Below are 16,355 nucleotides of genomic sequence, written 5' to 3'. Positions count from 1 at the left end.
TCTTGGTCATCTTTTAGTTAAACTGCCATTCTACAACAACCATGTTACTGGAGCAGGAAATTTTGAGTTTCTTGACCCAATCATTGGCAATTTAACAGACAGCAGACTGACTCTGACTTCTGGCCATTTTATCACCATTTAGATGCACGAAACTTGCTGACTTGCTGACTGCAAGTGAACACCAATCTGGTTCCCATTGTTGAAGGAACCAAAAGCATTGAAATCACAATCACAGGCAGGGGAGTTTGGCATTGTCCTGCTATTTTAACTTGGTGCTGACAATAAGCGGGTTTGATTATTAGCACACACCACTTCTTGTCAATCCATCTTAAATAAACTTGGCTCTAATTCATTGTTCAATGGTTTCTGGAGTGGTCCTGTGCCCGTGTTGTGATTTACAGAATGACATAGTGCTGTCTAAAGACCCAAAGATCACAACTCCCTACAACCTACTCTAACCCTAACTGAAGCAATGTATAAACATCCCCCACTTTAAAAAGCGCAAAAAATATGGTTTTTCAAGGTACAGTACAGGGAGGAAAAAGAGCCTTGACCACGTTTTCTTCAAACATGTTTACAATAAAGATTTATATAATCATCACCATCATTCAGTATTGGTTTTCAGCCCTATCTGTTGCATAAAGGGATAGTTTTCTATTATGTATTATAAATGCTGAAATCCCAGAATTCTCTTAAAATCTACTTCTCTATGAAACTATTTGTCCAAAAAGTGTTTCACTCTCATCTTTACTTCTGAGGGATTCAGTATTTTACTTAATTACTGTTTATTTTTTGCTTGTTGCATTAGATAACTGTCCTAGCCTATTATTGCTGCCCCTTTCACAAATTTTTAAAAATGTGTTGCAGACAGCAAAGTGATCATTTATTTTGAAAGAAGCTTTTGATATGTTTTTATTATTTTTGTCTAAACATAGATCTTAAATGATTAGTAAATGACTGTTGTTAAACGTTAAAACTAAAGCAGAATGCAATTTTCAGATATGTAGCTTTAGATCATTGTCCAATTACACAATTTAGTTTTTTTTCTCTGTACCACAGACCTCCATTAAAAAAACAAAAACAAAAAACCCCACACTAACAGTAACTTCACTCCAGCTATCCTCCTAGGAGCTGCACTGGTAGAGCAGCGCCCAGCTCCCTGAGCCTGAAGCGCAGACAGGAGGCTTCTCACAGGACGAAGCAGGTGAGCGTCTTAGAAAAAAAACCTCACTTCTGCCTCCTGGTGTTTCAAAGCTGCACTGTGGATCTCAGCCTCAAAAACCACAGGCTGGTTTGCAAAAATTACACAGACAATATACAGACATAAACATGCCAGCATCATGACAGGTTTTTACTCTGAGAAATATAAACCTGAACACAAATGAAAGGTCAGACTGCTGAGCTTGGAAATGCGTTTAGAAGAGTACACACAGTCTGCTGAAAATTACACATGAGAAAGGGAAAGTTTCCAGCACCCATTAAAAGATGGGTGCAAATTCACATTTAACCCAATGTGACTGAAAATAGCTGTCTGGTCCGTATAACACACCACAGCCTGACCAGTACAGAGCCTTCCGACTGGAGGAAAATATTGTCAGACTTGCAGTCTTTACTTTTCCAGAAAAAACATCCCGTCACAACCCACTTAGTCAATAACTTGATGTTTTTAGACTTTAAGAAAACACCTATGTTTGTGCAATTAAAAATGCTAAACAAGGACACTAACGCAGACATCTGTCACAAGAGTGCCAGTCAAAAGAGCTGTTAAAGGTGTTATGTTCACAGATCACCCTCACTGGGACATGTCACCCATAGGAAGTCTGCTAGGAATCCCCTGACTGCTGCTGCTCCGCACAGACAGAGAGAACCAGAAGGAGTGAGGAGAGAGAGAGAGAGCATCACCCTAGAGTGACAAGTGACATGGCACCAAGATGACATCAGAATAAGGGAGGAACTTCCAGCAGGCAGATCCTCCACACTGCTAAAGACCAGTATAAATACCTTGAGCCCAGTGCCCTGGGAAGCAGCAGCAGCCGCTCAGTCAAGAGAGACTCCACAACTAAGGATATACGAGCACCACGCCGGGACAGCAGCCTCCCAAGTTCCCCACTGTTTCTCCAGAGGCCTAAACCTTCCCGGTAAGGTGGCTTTTGCCTGATTTCAGGGGAATGTATCAGGGGATTCCCAGCTGCAGCCTGGCTCTGACTGAGAGGTGGGTCCGTGGCAGAGTGCTGACTATAATGAGCCATGTGCTGCAGCTGGGTTTACACCAGGAGAGAGATTGCACCTGAGAGTGCGGATCCAACAAAATAGATTTCCTCTAGCAGTGAATCAATAGATGTGTGATTTTTTTTTTAAAGGACAAGCCAGTTTAATTTTTGGCCATCTCCTCCACTTGCACTGATTGTATGTGAAGATGCTTTTTCTCATAAAAGTGATTTTCTTTTTCTTTTTTGTCTTTGCAGGTTTAGCGTCACAAGATGGACCTGAGGGTAACAAGCCTCCTCCTCGTCCTCCTAGCATTAGCTGAGGCAACGCCTGAGAGGTATTATCATGTCCCAAAAGTGAGCAAGACTCCCTACCCTGTCAAGAGTCATGGTGAGTTTTATTGTGTGTGTTTTATTTTCATAAAAATCCCAATAACAAATCGGGGAGGAGCCAGAATAGAAAACATGCCTTAAAAAAAAAAAACATGCAAAAAGTGCATCTATTTCTTTTAGTATGTTAACTCCAGACAAGCCCAGTGTTCAAATGACTGCAGGCTGGAACGCAGAACTCTTTTAGACTGCATCAATTTCATAATCCATCACATTTTTGTTGAGCAGTTAAAACCAAATGAAAGTGCTAAAAAGGAATAGATGACACTTGTCATATTTTGTAACCTGCTCTATTGCTGAAAAAATGAAAAATCAGGGAAACAGTACAAATGATGAATAAGATGAATTAAGCCATATCATTCCAATACTACCATCTTTAATGCCCACCAGGTCACTGAAGACCAAGGTCATGGTCATGGTCGGGTTTCATTTTAGCCACATACTGTCAGAAACTACAAGATCTTGCATTTTGCATACATTTATTTTAAGAGTACAGTTCACCAAACTCTACAAAGGTCAGCACTGACCTGGTGGACATTAAGTTACAAAAGGTATAAAGGTTTAAAAACTTGACCAAAATAAAATAATAGTAATTTTTAATAAAACTTGCAAACAATGTAGGGTTCTAGCCACATACTAAATAAGCATAGCTTTAACAACTTGAAGATTTTGCCTTTTACAGGCTAGCCTGAATATTCCATATAAAGGGAGGAGATGTGAACCTAAGCCTAACTCCGTCCCTTACGATAAACTGGTTGCCAGCAACCTGGTGGACATTAAGAGGTTTAAAAAGGAAACTCAAAGCAAGGTTTTCAAGTCACCATCTCACGACAAAAATTGCCATTTGAGCTGTCACCACTGATCTGATAACCTGCATGAACCCTGCAAACACAGCAGCCTTTTACATAGGTTGAGGACAATCTTTCAACAAGCTACACATCATTATCCTCATCATCATTATCATCGCTACGAATGTCACGTATCCTGGCAAACTCCTGACTCATATACATATGGAAAGTGCCACCCTCCTTAATTAAGTGCTATCAAGCAGGCCAAGTAAACTGCTGTGTACCGCTGTATATAACTGAAAGGTGGGGTAAAGCTGTAAGCAAGCACTTGTGCTCTGGATAAATTAAGTTTAAAGAGGAAAGCTGTGTATACTGCATGTGTCATAAAAAACAAAGCAGTAGTTATGACACAGCAACCAAGATGATGCCTAAAAAAACTAAATTTTATACCCCAACAAAACAAAGAGTCAAACTTTGAGAAGGACTTATTTCTGCTGCTTTGCTCTGATGTGGTTTGACTTGTGTGCCTTTACGTAAATCTAGATTTCAAAGTCAACGATGCAAGCTCAAATTTGACAAATCTCCAAAACAGATGCTGCGACCACGTTGCAGGCACGCCCTCGCAAACTGCCTTGTGGTATTAAAATCACACCATACAATTACAAGGGAAAAAAACCTATACAGGCTGCGGAGAAATGCTCTCACAAGTTCAAACAGTAAATCTCCCAAACAAACCACAGTAAATTTAATGGACCTTCACTCAGCTGAAAGAATGGAACCAGTCTTTCTAATATAAAAGACAGAATCAAGAGTCAGACTGAGGGGGTATTTACTGAAGCAGCCAAACTGAGCATGGATAATGACACTACACGGAATGTGAGCCTAACCATGCACAGTGTTTACAGGCAACACGCAGTTCAGATCAGGGGTTAGCTACCGAGGCCAGTATCATCACCTTCATTTTGTGGTTTTCTTGGCTGCCAAAAATTCCCACTTCTGGCACAAACATCTCCTGTGAGGTTTCAAGCACAGCCTTTATGTGACAGGAAAATGATAGCCCTCTCAGAGAACTTTTTTTTCTCAAAACACCATCTCAAAAGAGAGGCCAGCACCATTTGATTTGTTTCTCTGACAGGTCTTCATTTGACAATGATGCATCCAGAGTTATGATGAAAAGCTACAGCATTTATATAAATGATTTGTCTTTTTAATATTAAAGCTCAGAGTGCTCAATGTTTCATTTTTACAGTAAAAATGAAAATGATAATTATATTATTTATAAAGATACTTAAAGGTAGACAGCTCTGGAAACTGTGTTCTTTACTTTACTTTCACTAAAAGTATTAAATTAACTTTAAGATACTACCAAACTGAAAAATAATACATTTAAGTTTAAGTCATCAGTAAAAATTCAAATGCATGAACAACAAATGTAATCTCTTAATCTCAGCCATGTCATCGGCAAAAGAATTAGGACTTGAGGTCAGGGTTGATTTTCACCAAATGGGCATATTTTCAGAAACTAAAAAATGTTGCCTTTCAAATCAAGTCTCTTACATGCATTTTGATCCTGCAGTTAACCCCCCATTTTTTAACGATTTCTATTTGCATATTTCAAAAAAGACAAAAACTCCTGATACATGGTATACGTGAACCTAATCCTAATCCAAACCAGTCTGCTAGCAACCTGTTTGATGTTAAGAGTTCAAGAGATAACACAACTAGACTGTCTGGAAGTTATATGTGTTACCGTAAGTTTGAAGAACAAACTTCCAACTTTGTCCATGATGCTCCCTATCTACTGTCAAATTGGAGTAAAGCTATAAATAGTTTGTATTGTTGGAGAAAAGGAACTATGCTTAACTACACCTATATTATAGCTGTAAATTTAGTGAACACTAACTTCCACTACAAACTGGCATTATACACCAGTTTAGCACACATATTCATCCCACTGTAGCCATTACTTGTACTTGTATTGTACTTTATATGGCACGAAATGCATTAAGATGATGTTGATTTGACGCCACTAACTACACATTTACTAGCATGGGCAGTACAGGAAATGGATGGGTGCAGTATTGGGTGGACATATACAGCTGCTGTTCATAGGAGAGGGTACAACTGGGTCTTATACCAGCAAGCATAAGCTGTGTGGGAGCAACACCACAGATTAATGTGCTGTGAAGATCATGCTGTGAAAAACCCACTCCACAATTTACAGGGATCAGTGTTTCAAGTCAGATTGTGATCTTATGGAGCAGAAATCAGAAGTCAGGGTTATCCAAGGGTCATAAAGGCTGTACAATAAATGGACACAAGATGCTCTATTATGAAGCCACTATCTCAACATATAAATTCAATTTCAGTTCATCAATATATTTACTAAATTCAACGATAAAGATAGAGCTGACCAAAAGCTAAAAACAAAAAAACAGAGACATAATAACATTTTGACATATACATTCTATCAACTGATTAATTAAATTTTTTGTGGGTTTTTTGTAATCCCTAGCTGTTGAAGGCCAGCCAGGCCCTCAAGGTCCTCCAGGTGAGCCAGGACAAATGGGACCTCCTGGACCTCCTGGAAAGAGTGGTGTGGGACACACTGGACCACAAGGCCCACCTGGACCACCCGGACCACCTGGTTTCACTCAAGCAGGTAAACCTGGTGTCCCAGGTAGCCCTGGAAAATCAGGTGCCCCTGGAAAGCCTGGAGAAAGAGGTCAGCCTGGCGCAACTGGACCAATGGGTCACAGAGGTGCACCTGGTACCCCTGGATCTCCTGGACCTTCTGGACTTTCTGCTGTTGGAAAACCTGGACCAGCTGGGATCCCTGGAGCAATGGGTCCAAGAGGAGAGCCTGGTTTAAAGGGACATCCTGGAATTCCTGGTCTTCATGGACCCAAAGGAGAGAGAGGCATTGGAATTCCTGGCGTTCAAGGACCATCAGGGCCTGTTGGGCCAATGGGCCCATCTGGAATGCCTGGAAAACCTGGAATTGGTAAACCTGGTGCCACCGGTTATCCTGGAGAACCTGGCAAGCCTGGTGAGCCTGGAAGAGATGGTTCACCTGGACCAATGGGTGTGCAAGGGCCAAAGGGTCATACTGGGCCTCCAGGCACAGGAGCACCAGGAAAACCCGGTCAGAATGGCACCCCAGGTATGCCTGGACCAATGGGAGTAAAAGGTCCACAGGGTCCTGCTGGTCAGCCAGGCTCACCTGGCATGCCAGGTGTTGGCAAAACAGGTGAACCTGGAATTCCAGGTAGCAGAGGAGCCCCCGGTAGTCCAGGAACTACTGGTCAAAAAGGAGAGCCAGGCCCAACTGGATTTACCGGCCAGCCAGGTGCTACTGGTCCCATGGGTCCAGCTGGCCCACAGGGTGCAAGAGGATTTCAGGGTGAGGCAGGCCCAGTTGGGCCCAAAGGTGACATTGGCATGGTAGGTGCACCAGGCCCAAGAGGAACCAAAGGAGAACAGGGAGCTCAAGGTTTCACTGGAAAACCAGGTACCCCTGGAGCAGTAGGTCCACCAGGAATCCCAGGTCATAATGGTGCTCAAGGTCCAAAGGGTTCACAAGGCCATCAAGGTGCCCCAGGACTCCCAGGTATTAATGGTGCCCAAGGGCCAAAGGGACACACTGGCGCCCCAGGAGCACCAGGTAAAAGCGGTGAGTCTGGACTGCCTGGATCAATGGGACCCGTTGGACCTCCTGGTCCTTCAGGTCCCGCTGGACTCAAGGGTCATCCAGGTCTTCCAGGTCCACCTGGCCCAGCTGGCTTGACAGCTAAGGGAATTCAGGGTCCCCATGGTCCCCCTGGAATTCCTGGTTCCAGAGGTCATGATGGTCTCCCAGGTCCTGCTGGTCCTCCTGGACCACCTGGTCCACCAGGAGAGGTGGTCTACCACCATGAGAAGAGCATGCCAATCAAATCTCATGAGGTTGTGATGCCTCAGATGATTAAGGCTCCTATGTCCGCTTTTAGTGCTGTGCTAACCACGGCCTACCCCCCAGCGGGAACCCCTATTCAGTTTAACCAGATTCTGTACAATGGAGAGAACCATTATGACCCTCACAGTGGCGTGTTTACCTGCCAGGTCCCAGGCCTCTACTATTTCAGCTATCACATTCATGTCAATGGTGCCAATGCTTTGGTAGCCCTCTACAGAAATGAGGAGCCAGTTCTTTTCACCTACGATGAGTACAACAAGGGCTTCCTGGATGAGATGGCAGGCAGTGCTGTTCTCCAGCTGTATACAGGTGACAGAGTCTATATTCAGGTCCCTGATGAGGAGAGTAATGGCATATTTGCTGCCGATAATGTTCACTGCGGTTTCTCTGGGTTCTTGATTGCCTCAACGTGATTTCACAAATCCAAATAAACCTCAAAACCTTATAAAACATTTAAATACTCAGAGAAAAATATCACTTTACAAAGTTCAGAATTTGGATTGCAGATTAAAGAAAAATGTGGTTACAAGTTTTAAAGGTTTAACCGCCTCATTAAATGTCTTCAATTTGCTAAGAAGTTGTTCAGAAATTTATTGCAGATTAAAAATGATCACTTTCCCCAGTTTACTTTGTGTGTGCCTTTGGAATTTTAAAATCCATGAAACATAACAACATAAGATACATGATACTTTAAGTGGTGCTCTACAACTGCCTGTAACATTTACAGCATGTCTTTTACTTGTGTTTGTTTTATTAATGTCTGTTGTTTAAGAATTTTCCTGTAATATACATACAAAAAGACATACAAGAAGGCAAACGTGTACTATATGTCATTAGAGATCAGCACATTCTCACAAGCACTGTGACCAGGAAAGGAACGTAAGATAAAAATAAATTCAAACCATTTTTTCTAAACAACTATGTCTCCTTGGATGTGTTAAGTTATGTACCACTCACTGACCAAACATGGAATAAAAGTTCTTATTTGAAAACGAAAGATTACCTATGTGTGTTAATTTGTGTTCTTCTCATAAGAAATCTAAAATGTATGCAGGTTTGTAATAAAATTCTTACCTCTGAATGCAGATGTGTTGTAATTGTGGTCAATGGCAGCCACCATGTCTTTCCAAAAGTCAGAATTCACCTCATTTCCTCGCTGTTTGAGAAACAAACATAAATTAAGTTTCAGTATGTGTTCTCTTCATGAAAATGCCAACCAATATTACAAATCTCACAGTAACAAAACAAAAATGACCTTGTGCAACATGTCAACGACTCGTCCACAGAGAAGGGCACCAGGCAGATCAAAGTAGTTATCATAGAAGTAGTATTTTGCTGCAAAGACCAAAAGAAAATATTAGCAAATGAATGAAATGTAAAAAAAAAAATTGTGAAAAAATATAAAGAAAATATACATTAGCTTCTGAACTGCTTAAGCTCCAACAAGTCACTGGCAAACCACTACGCCTGAATTTAGCCACAAACTAAAAAAGCACAGCTTCAAAAACATTACAGTGAAAGATATTACCTTTCAAATCAAGTTTTTCGCATGCAATCTGCTGTAAGCTTATTATTCAGTTTAAGATTATTATTCAGTAAGGTATCCCAAATAGGTGAAATTTCCATATAAAGGAGAAGACATCACCAACCCACAGGTCTCTAGTGATATGGTAGATATTAAGAGGTCAGGAGCTAACAGCTTACAGTTACTGATTGATACAGATGGATGTAAACATCATACAAGATCTCGTGAAGGAGGTACTGAGGCTATTAAAGTGCTTCCACTCTCTTTTGGGGCCATAATGTTTGATGATTTCTTCTGTGCTGAGATCACTGGTTCCATGTGTCGCTCTATTCAAACAGAAGACAAACCATGATAAAGTTATTATCTCACTTTGAAGTTCTGTGAACGCTGAAACTGTCATGATGCAGACTCGTACCTTAAGACAGTTCCATCTTCCGCTAGCTTTACAAGGTTTCCATCCTCCAGATCCACCACTAGCCCTTTAAAACTGAACACAAAAGTCTCTGTTAGAAAAACTATCTGCAGTTACTTGATTTACAAGTACAAGATCAGTGGTCAAGCAATTGTTTGCCATCTGTTGAGCATACCAATTGTTGGTTTCACTGTGTGTTCAGTGTAAAATGCTTATACGCAACAGCCAGATGGATAAAGAATGCGTATGCACAAAAACTTGCATAAATGGGAAATGTGCTGTAGAACTATAGCAACACCAGGCATACGTCTGACCATACCTACAACTCTTTCTTTAAGCAAGGCAAGACCTTTGGACTTGAGCAAAATAATAAGGTGAAGCCATATTTAACATTTAACAGCAACATTTTCACATTTCAAATTGTACCCTAATAAATGGGTGCTATAAATAGCTGATGTTTTCCTTCTGCTAACTGACGTACTTTTTTCTTTTTTACATCTGCCAGGTCCTTTTGTTCTAAATGTAGAGTTGATAGCCTCCATTACTCTTTCTCCTTTGAGTAGTTTTTCTTTTGCTGTCTGATATCAGATCTAAGATCGCTAAACACACATTTCTATTGTGGATTTACATCCATCCATGGCTAATAAAGGGAGACGGAATGAGCCACAGGTGTAAAAACACAAGACGACTACCATTTATTAAACAAGACTGTGTCCATGCACAACTTTATAAATCTGATAAAAAATAATGTGTGGGTAAATTACAATAAAGTTTCTTGCGTCTATGTAGCATTTTATTGTAACTTAAATACTGTTATCAGGGTGTAGATGCCATAAAAGTACAAAAACAACTCCAAACTGATTCATTATTAATTATCTTTTCAACCTGAAAACACCAACATGAAATTTGTAACACTATCACTTTCGATGGTGAATGCTTCCTGAATTACCATGAGGTTAAGGAATAGCCAGTGTTGCATAGTAAATAAGGATGTGAGCAGTTATTCTGATAGAGGCTTACTAGTCACAATAGTTGGTTGAAGCTTTGGTTCTAAGATGCCACACAGCTACCCACCACTAACAGGATGCAGTAACAGTTTGAAATGTCTAGTGTATACATACCATCGTGGTAAGCCAAAATTAAGAAGCAGTATAGTCTATGATTGCATAGCTTGTTGAACCACCTTTAGCAATGGTTTTCTGTGTGACTTTATCACTTATTATTGCCTCTTACATGATTGTTGAGGAGTTTTGTCCCATTCTCCTTTACAATGCCGCTTCGGGTCACTGAGGTTTCTGGGAATTTGTTTGTGGACAGCTCCTTTAAGGTCTTGCCACAGCATTTCAGTCCAGTCTTAAACTGAGCCATTGCACCACCTTGATTCTTTTCTTTTTCAGCCATTCTTTCAGATTTTCTGCTCCGCTTGGGATCATTGTCGTGTTCCATGACATAATATTGGCTAAGCTTGAGCTGTCAGATAGGTGGCTTCACACATAAACAAGGCCAAATCATCAGCCCTTCACCACTGTTCTGGACAGTTGGTATTGTGCTCATCTCCTGTGTTTGGTTTTCTCCAAACATGGCAGTGTACATTGTGGACTTTTACATGGCAGAAAGCTAGGCTGCCATGTTCTTTTTAGATAGAAGAGGTTTACTCCAGGCAACCCTGCCAAACAAGCCACACTTTCTCAGTCCTATTCTGATTTTAAATTAGATTAGAGAGACCTCTCTCTCCCCAGCCACCTCCTCCAGCTTGTCTGGGGGAACACAAAGGCTTTCCCAGGCCAGCCGAGAGATATAATCTCTCCAGTATGTCCTCCACTTTAAAGTTTACTGTGTTGTGTTGTGTTGTGTTGTGTTGTGTTTAGTTATTCTTAGTGCCGACATGGGACGGTTTTCCAATTTCGTTGTACTATTGTTCTAAGTATGTCTGTGCAATGACAATAAAGAGTTATCTTATCTTATGCATTCAGCAATTCATAGTTTTCACATGATGCCACATCTTTACAGAAACACTGGTCTAAAGAGCAGAACTAGGATTATGAGTGTAAAAAGGGCTTAGCCATTTAGTTGAAACACTGTGTATTCTGTACAGTACTAGCAAAACAGTAGTGTACAGAATACGCAGTGCCTCCTTTTAACTGAGAGAATCTATCTAAAACATTACTGATGAACCACTTGAGCCCTGTAAGGCATATATGCTGGCCTTGAAGCTAATTACAGAATCATTAACAAGCTAATGTTAGGAAGCTTTATTTTTAAACAAGAACTTACATTACATGTATTACATATTATATTAGGCTTTTATGTACTTATTATTTATCAGAAGAAACAGGTTCAAGGTTCAAGTAGAATCAAGCTTTTACAATTTTTGAGATAAATGAAATAAATCTCACCTTATCCAGCTAGCATTAGCCAATTAGCTGAAGAATTAGCTTGTCTTTTGTGTCCTGAGATCCCTTTTGAAGAGGAAATTTTGACCCATTCAGATGTAAAACATTTGCATACCTTTTATACAGAATATATAAGGGACATTCTTTTTTATGCTTTTGTCCTGGTGAAAGTACTCAAGATATACTTAAAAAAAAAAAAACACCAAAGCGGAGCTCCTGCAATGACTTTGATTAAAAGTGATTAAAATACAACTTTCAGTATGTCCACACTTCTTTGGTTTTGTACATATGAGAGGCAGAATATTTGTGGTTTGAAACAGATCCCAAATTGATATGTCTGCACTATAGTTTGATGAAATGTTCAGTAAGGTTGAATGGTACTCTGCCCTTCAGGGCTTCACACAAATGAAAACTGTGAATAGGAATGCTTGCACTTCGGTGGGTGCTGATAGTGACATCTGAATGCGAATATTGATTTTACTTGGATATGGGTTAGTACTGGCCTACTAACAGTCAACACAGCAGAGGGAAAGATACATTCATCTATGATGAAGTGCAGGTTAACATTCTGTTCTTCAAAGATGTTACTTCTTTTTTAGCCATTAATATCAGATGAATGTAGTACCTGAGGGATCATCAGGTATTCATTACACGTGTTTCTGTCCCATTTCGCTTTAGGCTGACAAAACTGATGCTGCTGCTGACTCACCAGAAATCCCAGGTAGCAGGAGTTAGATTCAGCAGGTCTTTGTCGTATCCTTTATGCTCCACCAGATATCTGGCAAAGCTCTCGTAGATAAGCTGTAAACACAAAGAACACATACCATCACACACTGAAGTGTACAGAGAATGCTACTGAATGCCAAAAATATACAGGTTTATATTCCAAATTAAGGCTATACTAAAGACTTTCCTCATTCTTCTCTGGTGAAGGTTATTAGCATTTTTTCAACATGTTTTATACTGGGGGTTTATTTATTCATATCTAAACCATGCTTTTCTTTTCTTAACAAGTTAACACAGACTCACTGCCAAAAAAAGACCTATTATGACCCTGATATAATGAAGAACAACTAGTTATTGCTCATAACCGCTCAAGTTTTTTTTAAATTTACAGCAATACTTATTATAGAATATGACCTCCATGAGTCAGCATAAGCATAGAAACAGCTGCACAAAGTATGGGTCCACAAAGGGAACCAATGGATTATAGTGCTCATAGACTCTAAAGACCCGAAGGTAACTATAAACTGGAGAGTTCAAGTACTAAGCTTGTCAGTATTTAAACCTTTCATGTTACACATATCTGTATGATGCTTTGTGAATATCAAAGGAAAAATCCACATCACAGCAGCTTTAAGTTAGTTTTCACTCACAGATAATAAACACTAGTCTATTAAAACTGGAAGACATCTTTATCACTGACATATCCATTATCCATGTGTAAAGAATTGAACTGTGCATATCTGACATTGATGGAAAACAAATGAACTCCAGGCCTTGTTAAGTTGCAGGAAACAGGGATTCAGCAAAGACACATTCCCCGTAATGCACCATTACGCTTGAAATCACTCTTACTCTCTTTTTATGTCAGCAGTCATTTATTTGTCATACGGTGTCACGGGATCCAGCAACACCCCGTGAGTCCGCAGTGTTGTCATTATTTACTCTAACGACATCAAATGAAGAAGGGTGTGAAAATGTGCTGGCTATCAGCAGGCCTCTGAGGGGACTTAAACACTTAAAGACATGTATGTGTGATCACCGCCGACGTTCACCCCGTGAGTCACGCAGAGTGACTGCAGCAGCGGCAGCATCACATCACATCCAACCTCCCACAGCCCACACCAGCGTTTTCACCAGCGAGCCTTGATGTCAGTGAAAAATGCCACAGATGCCCGCTGAGCCCGCTGGCCAGCCACGGGTTGTTTCGATTCCAGATGTGTTGCGAGCCAGCGCCTCGCGGCCACCGTACGGTTGTGTGCGTGTGAAGCTAGCCGCGCGCGCTGCACACTCACCCTGGAGGTCTCTTTCAGATGGTAGCGGCAGAGCGTGTGGTCCAGGTCGAAGCCGATAACGTCGCAGTCCGAAAGGCTGAAGTATTCGCTCATTGTTGCTGAGGCTGGGGGACGCTCCGAAGCACCAACTTAGGCACAGCAGCACAAACACTCCGAGTGTGTCAATGTCACCGTGTGACGGCGGAGATGGCTCTGCGCTCTGCAGCCGCTGCGCTCTGCCTGCGCGAAAATAATCCCACCAGCGCGGCTTTTCCTCAACGCAAATGGCTGATTACAGAACGGTTAATGTCAATAAGTTGTCCACATGGAGGCAGAAGTTTAACTCCTGTGTGCCAGAAGAAGACAAGAGAGCACGCAGTGCTTCCGGGTGTGAAACCGTAATACACAGTGTATAGGTATCGGGTAAATTAGGTAAAAGTCGTCCATCTAGGGCACGCAAAGGCTAATGCCATCAGTAGTGATTGCAGCATCCCACCACGTACATATACCCGCACTTGTACAGATATAATTAGTCTCTCCAGTTGGAGGCTCTGGGAGATCACAACAATGCACGGTTTGTCACACAGAATAGACTAAATTAATCATGTATACACTGTACACAAACAGAAAACAGCAAATGCTTACAGACAACTCAACCTGATAGCCAGCGTTAAAGACAAATACAAAAAAAAAAAAAATAGACAATGTAGAAAAACAAGACATAAATACACAGAACACAAAGAAACTAAAACCACGAATAGATGAAAAAAACAACAAAGAATTAATAAATCTGGAAAACACAAAGTAATACAAACAACATTCATAAAAACGTAAAGCTGTTTTGGTTCTGTTCTGGTTGCCAGAAAAATAGCTTTAAAGACGATGAAGAATCTGCTGAAGAATCAGCATATATGCAAAAACATACTTCTAGTTGTGCTGCTTCAAAAATAAACACACGCAAACAAAAAGAAGGACAATTCAAGTCTATGAACATGAACAAATGCAGCACAGTTGGAAGATATCTTAAATAGCCTCTAAATCATGTGGTCTAAAATCATGTGTTTATCCATTTATTCTTCCTCTTTGTGACTATTTCATTTTTTGTTATAAGAACAACCTGAAACCGGAGTGTACTTCACCTTTCACCCTGTGACAGCTGGGACAGGTTCTAATAGCAACACTGAACTGAAGAAGTTAAGAAGATGGATAGATGGACAATGGCAATGCCAAGGAGCTGTCAGACCACACATGTTAAATAAATTTATACAAAAGATAGACATTAATAATAGTTTTAAGTTAAAAGTACATTACAAATTTAAGAGAATGTGAAGAAAAAACATACATGAGAGCAGGCTGTGGTTGACTTCTTTTATTCAGTTGCTGAGTGCAACCACTGCTCCCAAACCCAACCTTAATTTTATCTGAACAACACACCTGCTCAATTTGTCTTACACAGCTACCACCATCCAAACATCACCTGAAGTCGCCTTTGTGGTAGTTTGCACTACTGTAGGTGTCACCAGGACCACATTAGGCCATAACACATGCACATGCAATAACCTTACAGTAACCTGTCTTTCAATCTTTAGCTTTTTATTTTGTTCTCAAGAGTAAGCCTCTCATTTTTCAACAGCACACTTTTATAGTTTCTTCCCCACATGTCGTGGATTTTACAGGACATGTAACATGTCCAATAAGATTCATTTTAAATGTATTGGAGAAACATATTTGGTTTTGATTTATGTTTTCCTATTTTGTATATGTTTTATATTTGACTTTTTTCAAACAGAGTCGCAAAGCATTTTTATTTCAACAGACCTTATTGCCCTTAATTACAAAATTTAACTAGGCTTACATTTTTCACATTTTCTATAGTTACAAGAGAAAACAAATGCCAGCAGTTAGAATCAAATCATAGTGGCCAGTTATTTGGATATGTGTCTGATCTCCATCAGGAAGTCTGGCAGTAGACATGCCACTATAGACATGTAGTGAGTGTGGTAAAGATAATAGACAATAGACAATAACATGCAAATAATTTAAGCATTGCAAAATTAACCAAAACTATCGGTGGAATGTAGAGCAACGGCAATGACTTAATGAACAAAACATCTATGAAGTATGTTGTAGAGATCTAATCTGAAGGTGAACAGTGGCCAGGCTGTGCTTTGGTGTATCAGTACGTACCCTAAGGTGGTGTAGAAAGATAATGTCCCAGCTGTCATGGGATGAGTGGCAAGGAGACAGACAAACATTCACTCTTACAACTCCAGTCATTCCTAATATGCATTCTTTGGAATCTGGGTGGAAATCTGCACATGCAAGGAACCAATCCAAAAGGGTAGTTTCCGAAAGAGAAAAGCTTTTAATCAAAGAGCTTGGTTATATAATGCAGACTGAGCTCCTAAGTGAACATGATTCATAAATCCTGGTAATTGCTTTCTGGTAAGGAACTCAGTGAGAAGAATGTTTGCTATGTTTGAAGCAAGGAGAACCAGTCGGTCGAGAGTGACGCATAGTAGCACTGTCCTGAAAAAGGTGTCTTCCAGTCAAGTGGAGTTAGGTTTGACACGTATACTGCCCATCTCAAAATATGTTCATTTGTCATCATTTAAGTGTAATTTTAAATTCTATTTGAACGTGTTACTGCATGTCAGTGTATTCATGTTTGGAAATAATTTTGTTCAC

The 16,355-nt window shown here is 40.4% G+C and overlaps 2 protein-coding genes across 2 annotated transcripts in view; one reads left to right on the top strand and one right to left on the bottom strand.

Moving 5' to 3' along the window:
• Positions 1–14,043, bottom strand: part of nt5dc1 (5'-nucleotidase domain containing 1) — a 71,488-nt gene extending 57,445 nt beyond the window's left edge. Inside the window, exons 1-6 of the mRNA XM_063495151.1 lie at positions 13,689–14,043; positions 12,380–12,471; positions 9,281–9,352; positions 9,082–9,191; positions 8,596–8,675; positions 8,415–8,496 (exon numbers count right to left, since the gene is read on the bottom strand). Of these exons, the coding sequence (XP_063351221.1) occupies positions 8,415–8,496; positions 8,596–8,675; positions 9,082–9,191; positions 9,281–9,352; positions 12,380–12,471; positions 13,689–13,781 (529 nt within the window). The 5' untranslated portion in view covers positions 13,782–14,043. The remainder of the gene's footprint in view (positions 1–8,414; positions 8,497–8,595; positions 8,676–9,081; positions 9,192–9,280; positions 9,353–12,379; positions 12,472–13,688) is intronic.
• On the top strand, positions 2,044–7,842 carry col10a1b (collagen, type X, alpha 1b). The gene is made up of 3 exons (XM_063495583.1): positions 2,044–2,138; positions 2,466–2,598; positions 5,901–7,842. Exons 2-3 carry the CDS (start codon positions 2,481–2,483, stop codon positions 7,751–7,753), a joined length of 1,971 nt encoding a protein of 656 aa, XP_063351653.1. The 5' UTR covers positions 2,044–2,138; positions 2,466–2,480; the 3' UTR covers positions 7,754–7,842.
• Positions 14,044–16,355: the final 2,312 nt, after the last annotated feature.

The sequence above is a fragment of the Pelmatolapia mariae genome, linkage group LG15 (genome assembly GCF_036321145.2).
Source record: "Pelmatolapia mariae isolate MD_Pm_ZW linkage group LG15, Pm_UMD_F_2, whole genome shotgun sequence".
Classification (NCBI taxonomy): Eukaryota; Metazoa; Chordata; class Actinopteri; order Cichliformes; family Cichlidae; genus Pelmatolapia; species Pelmatolapia mariae.
Note: the sequence above shows the minus strand (reverse complement) of the source record. Positions and strands in the feature narration are given on the sequence as shown.

Coding starts and splice junctions, on each gene's coding strand:
- col10a1b (XM_063495583.1), top strand. CDS start 2,481: ATGGACCTGAGGGTAACAAGCCTCCTCCTCGTCCTCCTAGCATTAGCT. Junction 2,599..5,900: donor CTACCCTGTCAAGAGTCATG/GTGAGTTTTATT, acceptor TGTAATCCCTAG/CTGTTGAAGGCCAGCCAGGC.